The sequence below is a fragment of the Haemorhous mexicanus genome, chromosome Z, assembly GCF_027477595.1.
Source record: "Haemorhous mexicanus isolate bHaeMex1 chromosome Z, bHaeMex1.pri, whole genome shotgun sequence".
In the NCBI taxonomy this organism is placed as follows: domain Eukaryota; kingdom Metazoa; phylum Chordata; class Aves; order Passeriformes; family Fringillidae; genus Haemorhous; species Haemorhous mexicanus.
This window is the reverse complement of record NC_082381.1, coordinates 6,117,304-6,130,261: the sequence shown is the minus strand read 5'-3', so window position 1 is coordinate 6,130,261 and position 12,958 is coordinate 6,117,304. Positions and strand designations below refer to the sequence as shown.

Below are 12,958 nucleotides of genomic sequence, written 5' to 3'. Positions count from 1 at the left end.
TTCTAGAGAGACTAAAAGGAAAATATTTGGAGTGCTATTTAATTTTATCCCCATTCATTCATAAAAAGAAAATTTCTGTGAAGAACAACAGAAAAAAAATTCCAAGGATCTCAGAAAAGCAGCAGTCTCCTCTGGATAAAAATTTGTAAAACCAAGTGAAGATGCAATGCTGCACCAAAGAACAACAACAGACAACATAAGGCAAATTGCTATTTTAAAATGCTTAAGGATAAGCGTAAGGGTGGAGTTTAGGAGATTTAGGAACACAATCCCTTCCAAAATTCAAAACCACCAGCTGACTGAGTGGCAGGATTGCACAGAGTCATGAATGGCAACAGCTTGAAAAGTGGGAAGGTGGTGAAGCAGGGTGCCATACAAAGATTGTGAAGACTGCACACATTTGTTCACTTCATGCCACACAGCACTGACCTGGAAGGAAGAGTATGTGGGAGGGTGAAATGTTCTGGCAATAAATTAAGCTGAGGGGAGGGGAAGACAGAATAGACTAAGACTCAGAGAGATGCAACTAAACATTCATGAGGAAGCTCAGGGAAACAGATAGTGCAAGTCTTGTTCACTGCATGCTTAAAAACAGTGAGAGCCTAGTCCTCTACCTAAATTTTGATTTCTGCTTAAGAACCTTTACATTGCCAGAATGTTACAAGTGAGAGATAACAGACACAAGTTTTGTGCCCTCACTTGCACACACCCAAAGAAAAAAGCAAAGAGTAATCAAAAGTAAAGAAAATTAAGCCCTGGAATAAAATTGCCATTTAAGGGATTTATACACCACCATTACCCGCAAAAAACTCCCACAAAAAACAAGTCCAAACCAAAACAACAAAAAACAATAACCAACCAGAAAAAAAAAAACCCCAAACAAAACCAAACCAAACCTTGTTGGTGGAATTTATTTCAGTTTTATCTCTTAAGACCACTTCTTGGATCATGACAGACCAGCTTTTGTGAGAAAGATATTACATGTATTTCAGAAGAGAGCAGTGAGAAAGGCACATGGACTATGCAATCTTGATTATTCAGAAAAGGTGAGAGAAGCTATATGCATATTTCTCTGCAACTTTGAATTTCCTCTGAAATTTTGTGCATACGATAGTTACAAAGGCTATGCAGCTTCTTGTGATAATATCAAAGTAACTTCCAAGGGACATAAATTTCACCCATCAAGAAGAAAATAGTAAGTAATAGTTCTCATCTGCAGCACTTCCACAGAGAGACTCTCACTCTGCTGCCTGTACAAGAATTTTGGAGTTTCATAGTTGAGATCAAGAGTGCCTACAATAGCCTGTAAAAGACGATGCATCTGAAAGAAGCAGGAACTAATTAACATCTAAGGAGGAGCAATATAATTGATGAAATAAGTTATAGCACAGTATTTCTGTAAGAAGAAGATCAGTTCAGGAGATCCTCATGCTCCTCTGTTTTAGAGTATTCAACACCACCAGAAATTCCCATTTGCATGAGCTTTCAAGGCAGGCACCACCCTGCTCTGCTGATGCTGTGATTTGGAAGGATCAGGTCCGTGCTCAGGAAATGCTTCACTACAACTTCCAGTTATCCCTTGTTTTCATCTCTTCTCCCCACAACAATATTCATTTCCTGCCCTCAAATCAATCTAACTTTCCTGTTCTTTAGGAGACTTGGCTGCTTTCTGGTCACATTTAGGCTGCACACAACCCTCTCACTGTCAACAGAATTAAATCTCATTGCCTAAATACAGGATTGCACTTAAAGCCAGGATTTCTGCTACATGTCACACACTGGGACCTCCATGATCTTACCTATTTCCATAAAACATAAAATAAAAAGTTTATCTAGATATTCCTTTATTCTGTTGAAACAAAGTCAAACTTCATAAATGGAAGTGCATTTGCAGAAGAGGGGAACACAAAGAGGACTGGAAATAGCTTTAACAAGACACTGATTTAACCAATCTGCTAAAAGGACTTACTGGTAACAGGTTCTTTTTGGAATTTACAAAGTTCTACTTCAATTGATTCGTCACTCAAGACAATAATCTACCAATCAACTTTTTTTTTTTCCATCAGTAGCCATTTCATCCTCATGCTGTTGTGTTCCATGATTTCCTTCTCATTTTTAAGGGCAATTCACCAGGTAATTTTCACATTTCCTCCCCTATGTGATGCGGTACATATTTGTATTAATACAAATACAGTGCCCCAAGCACACGTGTTTCTGTCACCTAAATGCTCATTCTCCTCTAAGGCTTGAAATGAAGAGGGGGAGAAAAAAAATCAATTTATCAAGCAATACTTATTGGCATTCTGCTTTAAAACTGGCCCTAAAATTACAGTGTCAGTATGTGGGTACCAAGGATTCATTCTAACCACAGAGCTCAGGAACCTGAACTTGTGTAATTTGTTCTGGAGACCTCCAGCACACACCTTGACAATATTTTTACTGCCAACAGAAAGTCCTCATCTCTATCACCAGCTCTGAGCTCAGAACACTCCGGGCAGTGTTTCCAAGCACTTGTAGTAACAATGTTCCTTAAAGAAGAAATAAAACCAGCTACTTCAATGTCAAATCTTGGGCTGTCAGCTATGATGATAGCACACATCCATTTCAACAGAGCTAAAATGAGCAAAGAAGTTTTACCTCTCTGCCAAGCACCAGATCCCTCCAGCATGTTTTAAATCAACGGGATAAACTGGAGTCTCAGGTGACAGGGAGACTATCAGTGAGGCTGACAGAGAAGGCTGTGATATGTGGGCATGATGCTCTGCAGAAATGCCCTCTTGCACACCCTGTACCCCTGTCATGCCAACAGCATCCTTTTTCACTCTGTGCTGAGTGATCAGAAATTCCCCAGACACACAAGAGATCAGCATCTACCACTTTGTCCTTTATTCTGAACATGAAAACCAGAGCCAAAAGAAAGCAAAAATCTCAAGGGAGAAAAACCAAAACAAAACAACAAAAACCCAACCCACAACAGGAGTCGAGATATGCTTCTTTCTTTCACTGTGGGTGCTATCAGGTTAACTTCGTTCAGCATCAGATGTTTCTTCTTTCATTAATTTCTTGACCTGCCCAAACATTCTGTCTTCTCCCAAGCCTAGGCAAACTTTCCAGGGCCACAGCATGCCCACCACAGCAGAGGGGCCAACTCCACACAAGGCTGACACCAACCTTCTCCAGTCTGTGTCCTGCTCAATCTCAGCTTTGCCTTTGCCCATTCAGCTCAAGCACAAAAAACAGCACCAGGAGAAAAAAAAAAAAAAAAAAAAAAAAAAGCACAATCAACAGCGAGCTGACACTCCCCTCAGCACAGCCAATGACATCTCCCTCTGTTCCACCAGCCCAGCCAGAAAACAGTTCTCAACATGCTGCAGGAAAAGGCCAGCAGCCAAACAACTATACCCCAGTGGAAGAGAGCTTCAGAGAACAAGGTCATCCCCCCAGCGCCTCAGGACCTTGGAACAGTGAGGAGTTTGTTCAGTAAAAGTGGAGGTGAACAAGCCCTGTGCTTGTTCCACCAGTCCCTGCCAATCTGATGGAGGAGAAAAGTCCTATCTGATCCAGCATCTGGTATTTAGCTTAACACTGACCACAAGGAGTAAGACACACCAACAATTACCACAGAGTTTTAAAAGCACTGTGAGGCAGCGTGGCCACTGTGGGAAGAAGAGCAAAGGCTGAGGGGAAAGCAGGAACTTGCTCTAGGTTAGAGAAAGAAGGAACACAGCTGGGTAAAATAAAAAAAGGAGGCTGCAGGTAACACAGGTTAATCTGATAGCTGAGAGTGAGCATGAGGCATCACTCCTGTGGGGCACAAAAGCAGGGAAACAAGAAGAACAAGCAGACAGCTCTTTGCAGCTGAAGTGTAACTACAACAGCAGAACCATCTCCTATTCTGCAGTATGCAGATCACCATCCTGCATCCTTAACATAGATACAATCCTTCCAACTCACCTGGCAATTAAAGCAATTAGCTGTTGAAGCTCTGCCTGAATTTGCCCTGTAGTCACTACTGGCTCTCTGCCCTTCCAGCCAAGCTGCAGTGAAACAAAAGGGCCTGAAACTTCAAAAGAGTCTTTATCCAAGCCCCCCTCCCAAAAAACCCCTAAACCCAGAACTAAACCACACTCTGCTCTAACACCAAGTTTTCTGGCTGTGAGGACTGACCATTGTGGTTTTCCCCAGACAGCAGCAACCATAAAACACAAAGACACACAAGCAACAGTAACAGAGAAACAGCACCAAAAGGGAAGGGACCATCTTAGGAACTTTCTGCCTTGATTGCAAGGTTAGAAAAATATCCTTTATAAAGAGTAACAGTGCACGTGAATAAAAATAAGCAAGTCAGCCACAATCCATGATATGGATTTTAAAGACTCAACAACAACAAAAACCAGCAGAACTCAAAAATCAGGGTATTATGTAGGTCACATGGAAAGCCTGCCTCTCCTCTGAAAGGTGGAAGACAGAATCATGACTCACTGGCACCAGATTTCTGGATTTTCTTGAAATGGTGCCTTGCTGCCCATAGTTCTCCCCTTGTTCTGGTATTACATGAAATTGCTTTAGCAAAACCTGCCAAAGGCCCTCTGCACCCTTCAGGAGTTCATCTGTGAGGCAGCACAGAAGAAGACATACAGTCTGATTATGCACTATCTACTTTGAAAAAGTGTACAGAAATGGGAAGGGATTTACAGTTCTGTAACAACAGTCCAAGAAACAAGACTTAGTCAAGCAGTTTTGTGCCCAGCCTAGCTCTGGCAAAGCAAGCAGATGTATTTATATTTCAGCCTCTAGATGAGGCAAAGTTATTTTCCACTGGCAAAGGCTAAAGTTCAGGAAAAAAACCCAGGAACAGGGCACTGGATGTTTCACTTAGCAGTTTTCAATGCATTTGCTGCTGCAATTAACTAAATTTAATTAAGATGTTGACATACCATGTACTGGGAGGCTCAAGAAATCTAGTTCTGACCGTACTTACATGTGTTTTGTAATGTGTGCTAGTATTAATGATAAATCCTGTTTGGTTTGCACAGCAGTGAAAAGCATAATTATAGAACTTCAAGTGCACAGAAATATTGTGCTACTTTCTATAGATCAAGAACTGGTGGCCAGCGAAAAGAAATGGTCTTATACCACAGCAGCATGGCTGAGGAGACATTAGAAAGCACATCCAGGACTGTTTAAAACTTTGCTGTTTTATTTTGACAACTCAATATTCTTAAAACACTCTAAAATTTTAAAAAGCTGTAATTTTGAATTACTGCACGCAGCCTTGACACAAGCAAATTTATGAGGCTCCAAATCTGCCAGCCATATGAACAAAGAGCAGTGCTTTGCTCTACAGCATGCCTAGGCCAAAGGGGTTATTTTCAAAAAATAAAGGGCTACTCCAAAAATCAGTAATAGCAGCCAGGGCATTTTAGGACAGGCATTTCACACGCTCTCAAGAAGCCTTTGCTGTGTTTGAAGGCACAAGATGAACCTGTTCATCATCTGTTAAGCCACTCTGCTTTACAGACTTTATGGCAAGGGGCTGAGCTCGTGTGCCTCTGCAGCTTGTGAGAGGAGGGCAGATCACCAGCCCCTGACCACAATCACACATTTGTAACACCACTCACACAGGCAGTGTCTGTGGCCACGTGCTCTGCCCTCAGCTGATGATCCCTCTGCACACAACTCCTGCTGCTGTGCCGTGTTTTCTCACGCTCAGACACACAATTTTTGTGTGTCTGCTCTGTGTCTTTGCAGCTCTTTCTTATGGAAAGAGATGGGAGCATTCCAGCGTTCCAGCCTTGGAAATGAAGATTTTTTTTTTTTTTTTTTTTTTTTTTTTTTTTTTGATTCCATTGCCTTGCCCTCAATAGGAGCAGAGCTGGGAACACTTACCTGTGACACACAGAGACCCACGGCATGACTCCACCATCAAAAAAAACCCAGAAAACCCATCCTGGCCAGAGATTAACATGAAAGCAAGCTCTTACTCTCACAAAGACTTAAAGAAAATGGAAGCAGATCTTGTGAGCAGATTCATCCAGTCCTCCTAGCAGTTTGTAGTATTTCCATTTACAATTAACTTTTGCTGCTCATGCTCCCGGAACTGTTAATGAACATTTTTGTGTAAATTGAAAATAAGCAAATTCAAACAAACAAGCCAAACGCTCATGCAAATATATAGCAAACCCCCACCATTTTCTTCTTGCAAGATAAAAAATACCTGTGGACTATCAGGAGAGCCAAAGAACATTTTACCACAATGGCAACCTCATTGTGTCAACAAGAGCTGAACACTACAAACCATTCAGTGCCCCTATACAATGAAAACCAGAAAAACAGCACTCATGACCAGTATTTTCTGGGAGATTTTTGTGACTGTCTGTAAGAAGAACACCCACAAACCAAAATATCATCACTCCACAGCCCCCCAAAAAAACCCATAGAGTGCTTTACTTCTGGTTAGAAGAGTGAAAACAGGTTCTTTATGTATTAAAATATTGCCCAGCAGGCAAAGAGGGGCTAGGATAAAAAAGGCAGGATCTTTGAATGATGCATCTGTAAAAAAAGCCTTCTCTGCTGACCCACCAAGAGTGACACCATCACCTTCTTACACTACTGCCCTGAGAGAAGCACACATGCTCTGAATCATTGTTACTAACTGGACTGAAAAGGTTGTTATGCTTTCTGATGACAGCTGTCACCAGAATTACAGTTGGCAAGGATGGGTCTACCCAAAACACTCAACACCTATTCCACTTCAGCTTCAGTTCCATGGAAAGCCTACCAGGCACCCCCAAAACACCTCAGGGATGTGCAGCTGAGTACTCCAGATTAGGTCTACTGCTACCAACACAGGACTGAAAGAGATGAGCCAGAGAAATCTGAATACATTCACCTCTTTTACTGGATGGATGGATCCAAAAGAACAAAAGGAATGTTCTAAGAAAGGCCCGTCAGGGAACAAGTTTTACAGGGAAAAGAAGCATCATAGAAGTTCCACTGGGTTGCTGTTGCAGAGCAGCTCTATTCATGCACTTTGCTGTTACAACCCAGTACCCTTCTCCCTCTTCCACATTTTTACAGAGCTTAACAATCCACAAGGTGAGTCCTGCCAGCTCCCCAAACTACCCTGCTGTATTTCCTACTCCGACCACAGCATTCATTCACAGGCAGGAACAGCTCCTTTCTGCAACCACTTCAATTACACAAGCCTGCTGCACACCCATCAACCTACAAAACAAGCTCCCTAACAATGGGATGCAGCCTTTTGTCTGCCTGTCACCCCAGCCCAGGTTCAGGGCTGCCTCCCTGGTGAATCAGCTTTGATCATGGCTCACACTGCAGGTTATTCACACACACCAGCAGACAAAATCCAGCTACTCCACACCACGTGAGCCCTTCCTAATACTCCAGCTGGACGTAACAGTGCCTGCATTTCCTATTATTGGGACCAGTTATTTCATCTGGTCTTACACACCAACTGTGACTCACAGGCCTGGGCCACGGAGGCAATGACTTATTGCCTTCTAAAAACCCTAAAAACATGTGATGCCACAAGAGCAGCCACCATTAACCTGATCTGCAGCCAACTGTAGAATGTAGAAAAATCTACTTAAAGCAGGTTATTCCTTCCTCAAGCAATGCTGAAAATGCTAACACTATTATTGTAACACCTGTACTTGTCTGATGAGCTCCCCAGTGGGTGGCTTCTATTATTGTCAAAGTGACTTAACCATTAACCCCATTTAAAGATGATCTAGCTAATTGGGACAAATTTGGCCTTGGTCTCAGGCTGTAATACAGGTCTAGGTAACAAAGTCAACCCAATGAAATGCTGTTGTTAACAGAACAGAGTCATCATTTTAACTATTTCTAGGAAGAGTTCTTAAAGGCTGCAAAATTATTCTCTGTAGGATACAGCAGGTATCTTGAATTTTAACTCCACTAATCAAGAATTTGAGCTCCTGGGATAAGGAAAATAAAAAAAAAGGTAACTGAACCATCCTTCCCAAAAACAGAGTATTGTCCACACACCAATAACAAAAGACTGCCAACACACAGGAAAGGCTTGGACAGCCACTGAAAATTATTATCCACTTCTTAAGTCAGTAGTGGAACATTTTATTTTAAAAGCAGAAAAAAAATAAAGCAGTAGAACACATCTCAAGATGTACTCAGCTTGCTGGATTAGCTTAAGCTAGCATTAGCAAAAAAACTCAGTAGCTGCACTGTTCCAGACAACCCACTGACAAACAGGTTGTCTGGGAGCAGCTGGTCAGAATCTCTTGTTAAGATCCTGATTCTGACCCAAAAAGTGACTTTGTAAATCACAAAAATATTTTGCCTTATTTTTTTTTTCCTTCAAGAAGGTATTTTTATGTTGATTATTCATTTCTTTCAATTCCTTTCAGCTGTTTTCTGAACTTCTTTTCTTCCACTCTTTCTGATTTCACTTTCAGGTTTTTGTTGTTTTTGTTTGGTGAGAAAGAAAGGTAAAGAGGAGACCAAAAATGCTACAAAACGATCACAGATATTATCTACCTCCCAACCTTAGTTCGCCACTATCCCAAGAAAAACAGCAAACAGCAAAATTCCTGCTGTTTAGCAGCTAGAACCACTCAAGCTTCTGGAAAAAAAACCCAAGTATTTTCCCTTCTTCTAACACACTTTCCATACATGCCAGTTCTTTGAACATCTGCAAATATTCTCCTTCCATGTCAATGAAACTTATCCAGGAATTAAGGCTGGGGTTTCTTTTCTTTTCTTCAAAGAAGAGCTCTGCTCATAACTGGTAGGAAGTGACACCATAAGATGCCTCATAAGCTGCTACTCAAAAAGCCTTAAAGCTTGCTGTGATATCCCACACCTCCTCTTCTATTTTCTCTGTTTAAACAGTGTCCCTCCCTCTGCTGCTTTCCAAGCATCTTCTACACACCCCTCCAGCACAAGGGGATTAACAGCTTTCAAAAGAAGCACTGAAAAGGAAACAGTGCTCAGGTTCTCCTTCCCGCAGCTGAGTATCTTTTGGTATGTTCTGTACAACAGACAACAACAGTAATTACTCTTCCTACTATTACTGGTTCACATTTTAAGCTTAATCATGTGGTTTCATCAAAGTGTTCTACTCATGAGATTAGGCATTAAGAAAACACTGTTCCCTGTGAGGATGGTGAGGCCCTGGCAGAGGTTTCCCAGTGAAGCCATGGCTGCCCTATCCCTCGAAGAGTCCAAGGGGATGGGGCTAGGAGCAGCCTGGGATAGTGGAAGGCATCCCTAGCCATGGCAGAGGGGTGAAAGGAGATGATAATCAAGGTGCCCCTTCCAACCCAAACCACTCTATGATTCTATGAATATAAAAGAAAATCAGGAAGAAAATCAGGAGCGTGGACGGAATTTGAAGACCCCTTTCCCACCGGCTACAAATGGAACTTATGAGTCTGAAATATTTTCTACAATGTAAATCTCTGCTAGCAAAGCCAGCAGTGACATGTTCCAAAGTCAGCTGGAGCAGTGAGGGAACAAATAACTGTAGTATGAGCTGGTGAGGACCTAAAGCAGATCACTTCCTACAACAACACCATGTTTAACTCTTGGTTTCTGATGCAACTTCTGGTTTCCTTTTAATGACCAAATGAAGATGCTCTTGGTGCAAAACTGCCCGCTGCCATTTGGTTTGCAACAAAAATATTAAGCGGCACCTTAGACAATTAAATTCTTGCTCTGAGGCACCTCTTACCATTAGAGTCCTCCACTTCTTCAGCAGGAGTGTGGTTCTTGGAGGTGTGGTGGGCGTGTGAGGCTGCAAGGTTGACAATGCGGGGTCTTGGTAGTGTCAGTGCTTTCCCATGCACTTTCAAGGAGTGCTCTTTCAGCTGGCTGATTGTCATGGTGGAAAATGAGCAGGAGGAACATTTGTAGGCATGTTCACCTGGGTGAGCGAAATACAGGCAAGTCATCAGCTCACAAAAGAAACAAAATGGGGCCCTCACACTTCTCTTACTGAACTTGGCAGTAAAATTCCCATGGACTCTTCAGCGAAATGACTGATCCCAAAGGAAACAAGCTATGCATGTCTCCTTGTTGGAGCAGTCTGGAGTCTGTGGGTGTAGACACCTGCTTTGGACCAAAGCATCATTTTCTGGCAACTGCAGATCCTTGTACAGCGGCTGATGTCAAGAAAAACAGAGACCAGACTTTCAGCATGCCTGTGTTGCATGGTATGGGAAGAAAACAGACTCTGGGATGAAAATGGAGCAACTTAACCACAGCACTTCCAAATTTGTTTGGGAGCACAACAGCTAGAGATGGTGAAGTCATTTGTTTCTGCATGCAGCACATCCAGCGTCATTATTAATGAAGCAAGAAGGACACTACAAAACTCTAACAAAGGGCCCTCCAGAGACAAAAAAAAAAAAAAAAAAAGCAAAAAAATTTAAAAAAGAAACAAAAACGTGTGGTGTAATTACATTTGGGAAAGGTTACAGTTTTCCTTAAGAAAACCTGCCATTAGGCAGCATCAGTCTTCAAAGAAGTGGCAACTAAGTCAAGGCTGGTGAACATGGCAATGCCAAGTACAAAAGGGTGTATCTACCAGGCTGTGTGGAAGTGTGTTATGAGAAACCACTAAAAGAAGTGAAAGAACAGAAGTGATGCACAGTAGTGGATTTAATTTTGAATACATTCCGAGCTATAGAGACAGCAAACAAGGGGAAACAAATCCTGATACAAGATTTGTTTTGCACGGAGGCGTGGAGGCAATTGTAACACAAAGTGAAACTGTCCCAACACAAACAATGTGACATTATATACAGGTGCCAAGTTATTGTTTTAGAAGTGCCACTTCCATGTACAAGAGTAACACTGCCACATATGAGTGGTACAAAAAGTGCCAAAACTGATACAGAAGCGAAATATTCATGAACAGCAACAGAAGAACGAGAGTTTTGGTAATGGATGAAGCAGAAAATGTTTTTCACCTCTTGACAAATCCAGCAAAGAAGGTTCTCAAGCAGCACTTTTTCCCACACCAGAAATAAGTGAACCAAAAGAGAATATAAAACCACAGCAGCCATTCAGAGTAAGCACACCTGAAATGATTAGCAACCATCCTGCACAAAACTCCACCCCGTCCTCCAAAAGAACGATGCTAATCATCAGGACAAAATACAAACTCTTAGAACACCCTTTTTTGGTGCATCTGAAAGAGAACAGGTCACTCGGAGAGTCTGAAGTGGTGAAACAAAAAATTCCCCTTTGTGTTTTTTCGAGTGACATTCCTCACCTGTGCATTGTACGAGTTACATATTTCCTTTTTTGCAAACAGGAATACGACATTTCTTGAGTGGCACGCACAACAAGTTGCTCAATGGAACACAATAATTTAAGGACAAAAGATATTCCAAGGTAACAAGATACCAGCAGAATACAGATACAGACCTTCATGGCTTTGTCAGTGTAAGAGATTCCTGGATGACAACGTGCACCGAGCATTAACTTAAAAGTACCACAAGACATTAAAGCAAATAAAGGATGATTACATACCAAGCAACCTGGACACACTAATAAATATGACCACTATTCATTTCCAATGGACATCAAAGCATGAAAGGATGTGCCTGATTGCAGAGGAAAAGCTACAGTTTAGCCCAACAGAAGTCTACTGCACTTTTTTTGACTGCTGGTTTCGTGTCTCACCAAGTGATCATATTAATACACATGCAAATAAATAAATGTAAGCATTTATGTAGTGGGTCTCAACACTTGATATGTACTCAAAGCACTACGTTCCAGAATACACAGAAACTGAAAAGCTACAGTTTAGCCCAACAGAAGTCTACTGCACTTTTTTTGACTGCTGGTTTCGTGTCTCACCAAGTGATCATATTAATACACATGCAAATAAATAAATGTAAGCATTTATGTAGTGGGTCTCAACACTTGATATGTACTCAAAGCACTACGTTCCAGAATACACAGAAACTGAACAGGACCAATGCTCTTATCTACAATCACCCATTTCTGCAATTCCAGAGTAATTGCTGATTAAGAAATTGGTAACAAGGATTCCTCAAAACCACAAGCAGAAAAGAAAAAAGAAAAAAACGTAAAGAACAGGTGAAAAAGTTCAGATGAAAACAACGGAGAGCCCGTTTAGAGTAACTGTAAACTGTTCTGCTCCATGCCAAAGGAGATGGCACACACACTGGATGAAAAACAAATGCCAGAAACACTGGTACCAGCTGTCACACAAGAACGGATTTTGTAGTTCACTAAATTTTGATCCATACCCCGAAAATGAGGCAGAGAGGCAGACTGAATAAAACACTTCAGGATTCAGGATTTTATGGGCTTTTAAAGATCTCCAGGAGAGTTCAGGGAAAATTCAGGAGGACTGAAGTTTTAAATTCTGAATAAATGGATAATGAGACAATTGACAATAGAAAAAAAAAAAAAGGTAACATAAGACAGGTTCAGAAAACCACCGTGTCATTAAAAACTGGGGAGTCTGAGGAAGTCAGACATGTTTGTTCAGCAATACATATTTCTGAATGACTGAGTCAAAACATACCAAAGCCAAGTTCTGACTGAAAAACATACAAGCAAGTTTTCTGTGACGTGAACCTCCACTTGGTAGAAATGGGACTGAGGCAGAAACATTTATAAGCCTTTGGAAACTCTATTACCCAAGTCACTGTGCAAGCACTATCTAGGCAACCATGAAATTGTGTTCTTGTAGGATGCAAAACACGGCCCTTCAACGGGTGTCTGTCCACTAAACAAAGCTCAGAAGAATGAATTCCTAATAAGTAAATCGATGAATTACATGAAGAGAAGTGTGAAGTAAGTATTAGTTGCATGGTAACTTTGGGTCTAAAAATCTGGCAGGTTCAAGCTAGGAGCCCAGGTGTGTAATAGCACAAAGAAAACATTACTTAATGGTTGGTGAAAATAAAGAACCATG

General features: G+C 41.5%; 1 protein-coding gene across 8 annotated transcripts in view; it reads right to left on the bottom strand.

The window, feature by feature from the left end:
* Nucleotides 1-12,958, bottom strand: part of ZNF462 (zinc finger protein 462) — an 88,267-nt gene that overhangs the window by 21,976 nt on the left and 53,333 nt on the right. For 5 of the 8 annotated variants that reach the window (XM_059836812.1, XM_059836810.1, XM_059836809.1 and 2 more), the window contains exon 7: nucleotides 9,734-9,925. The exons of 1 other annotated variant lie outside the window; for it this stretch is intronic. In XM_059836812.1, the coding sequence (XP_059692795.1) occupies nucleotides 9,734-9,925 (192 nt within the window). Of the gene's footprint in view, nucleotides 1-2,877; nucleotides 3,223-3,289; nucleotides 4,038-9,733; nucleotides 9,926-12,958 lie in introns of those variants that run through there. 2 more of the 8 variants (XM_059836817.1, XM_059836816.1) reach the window with 2 other exon arrangements.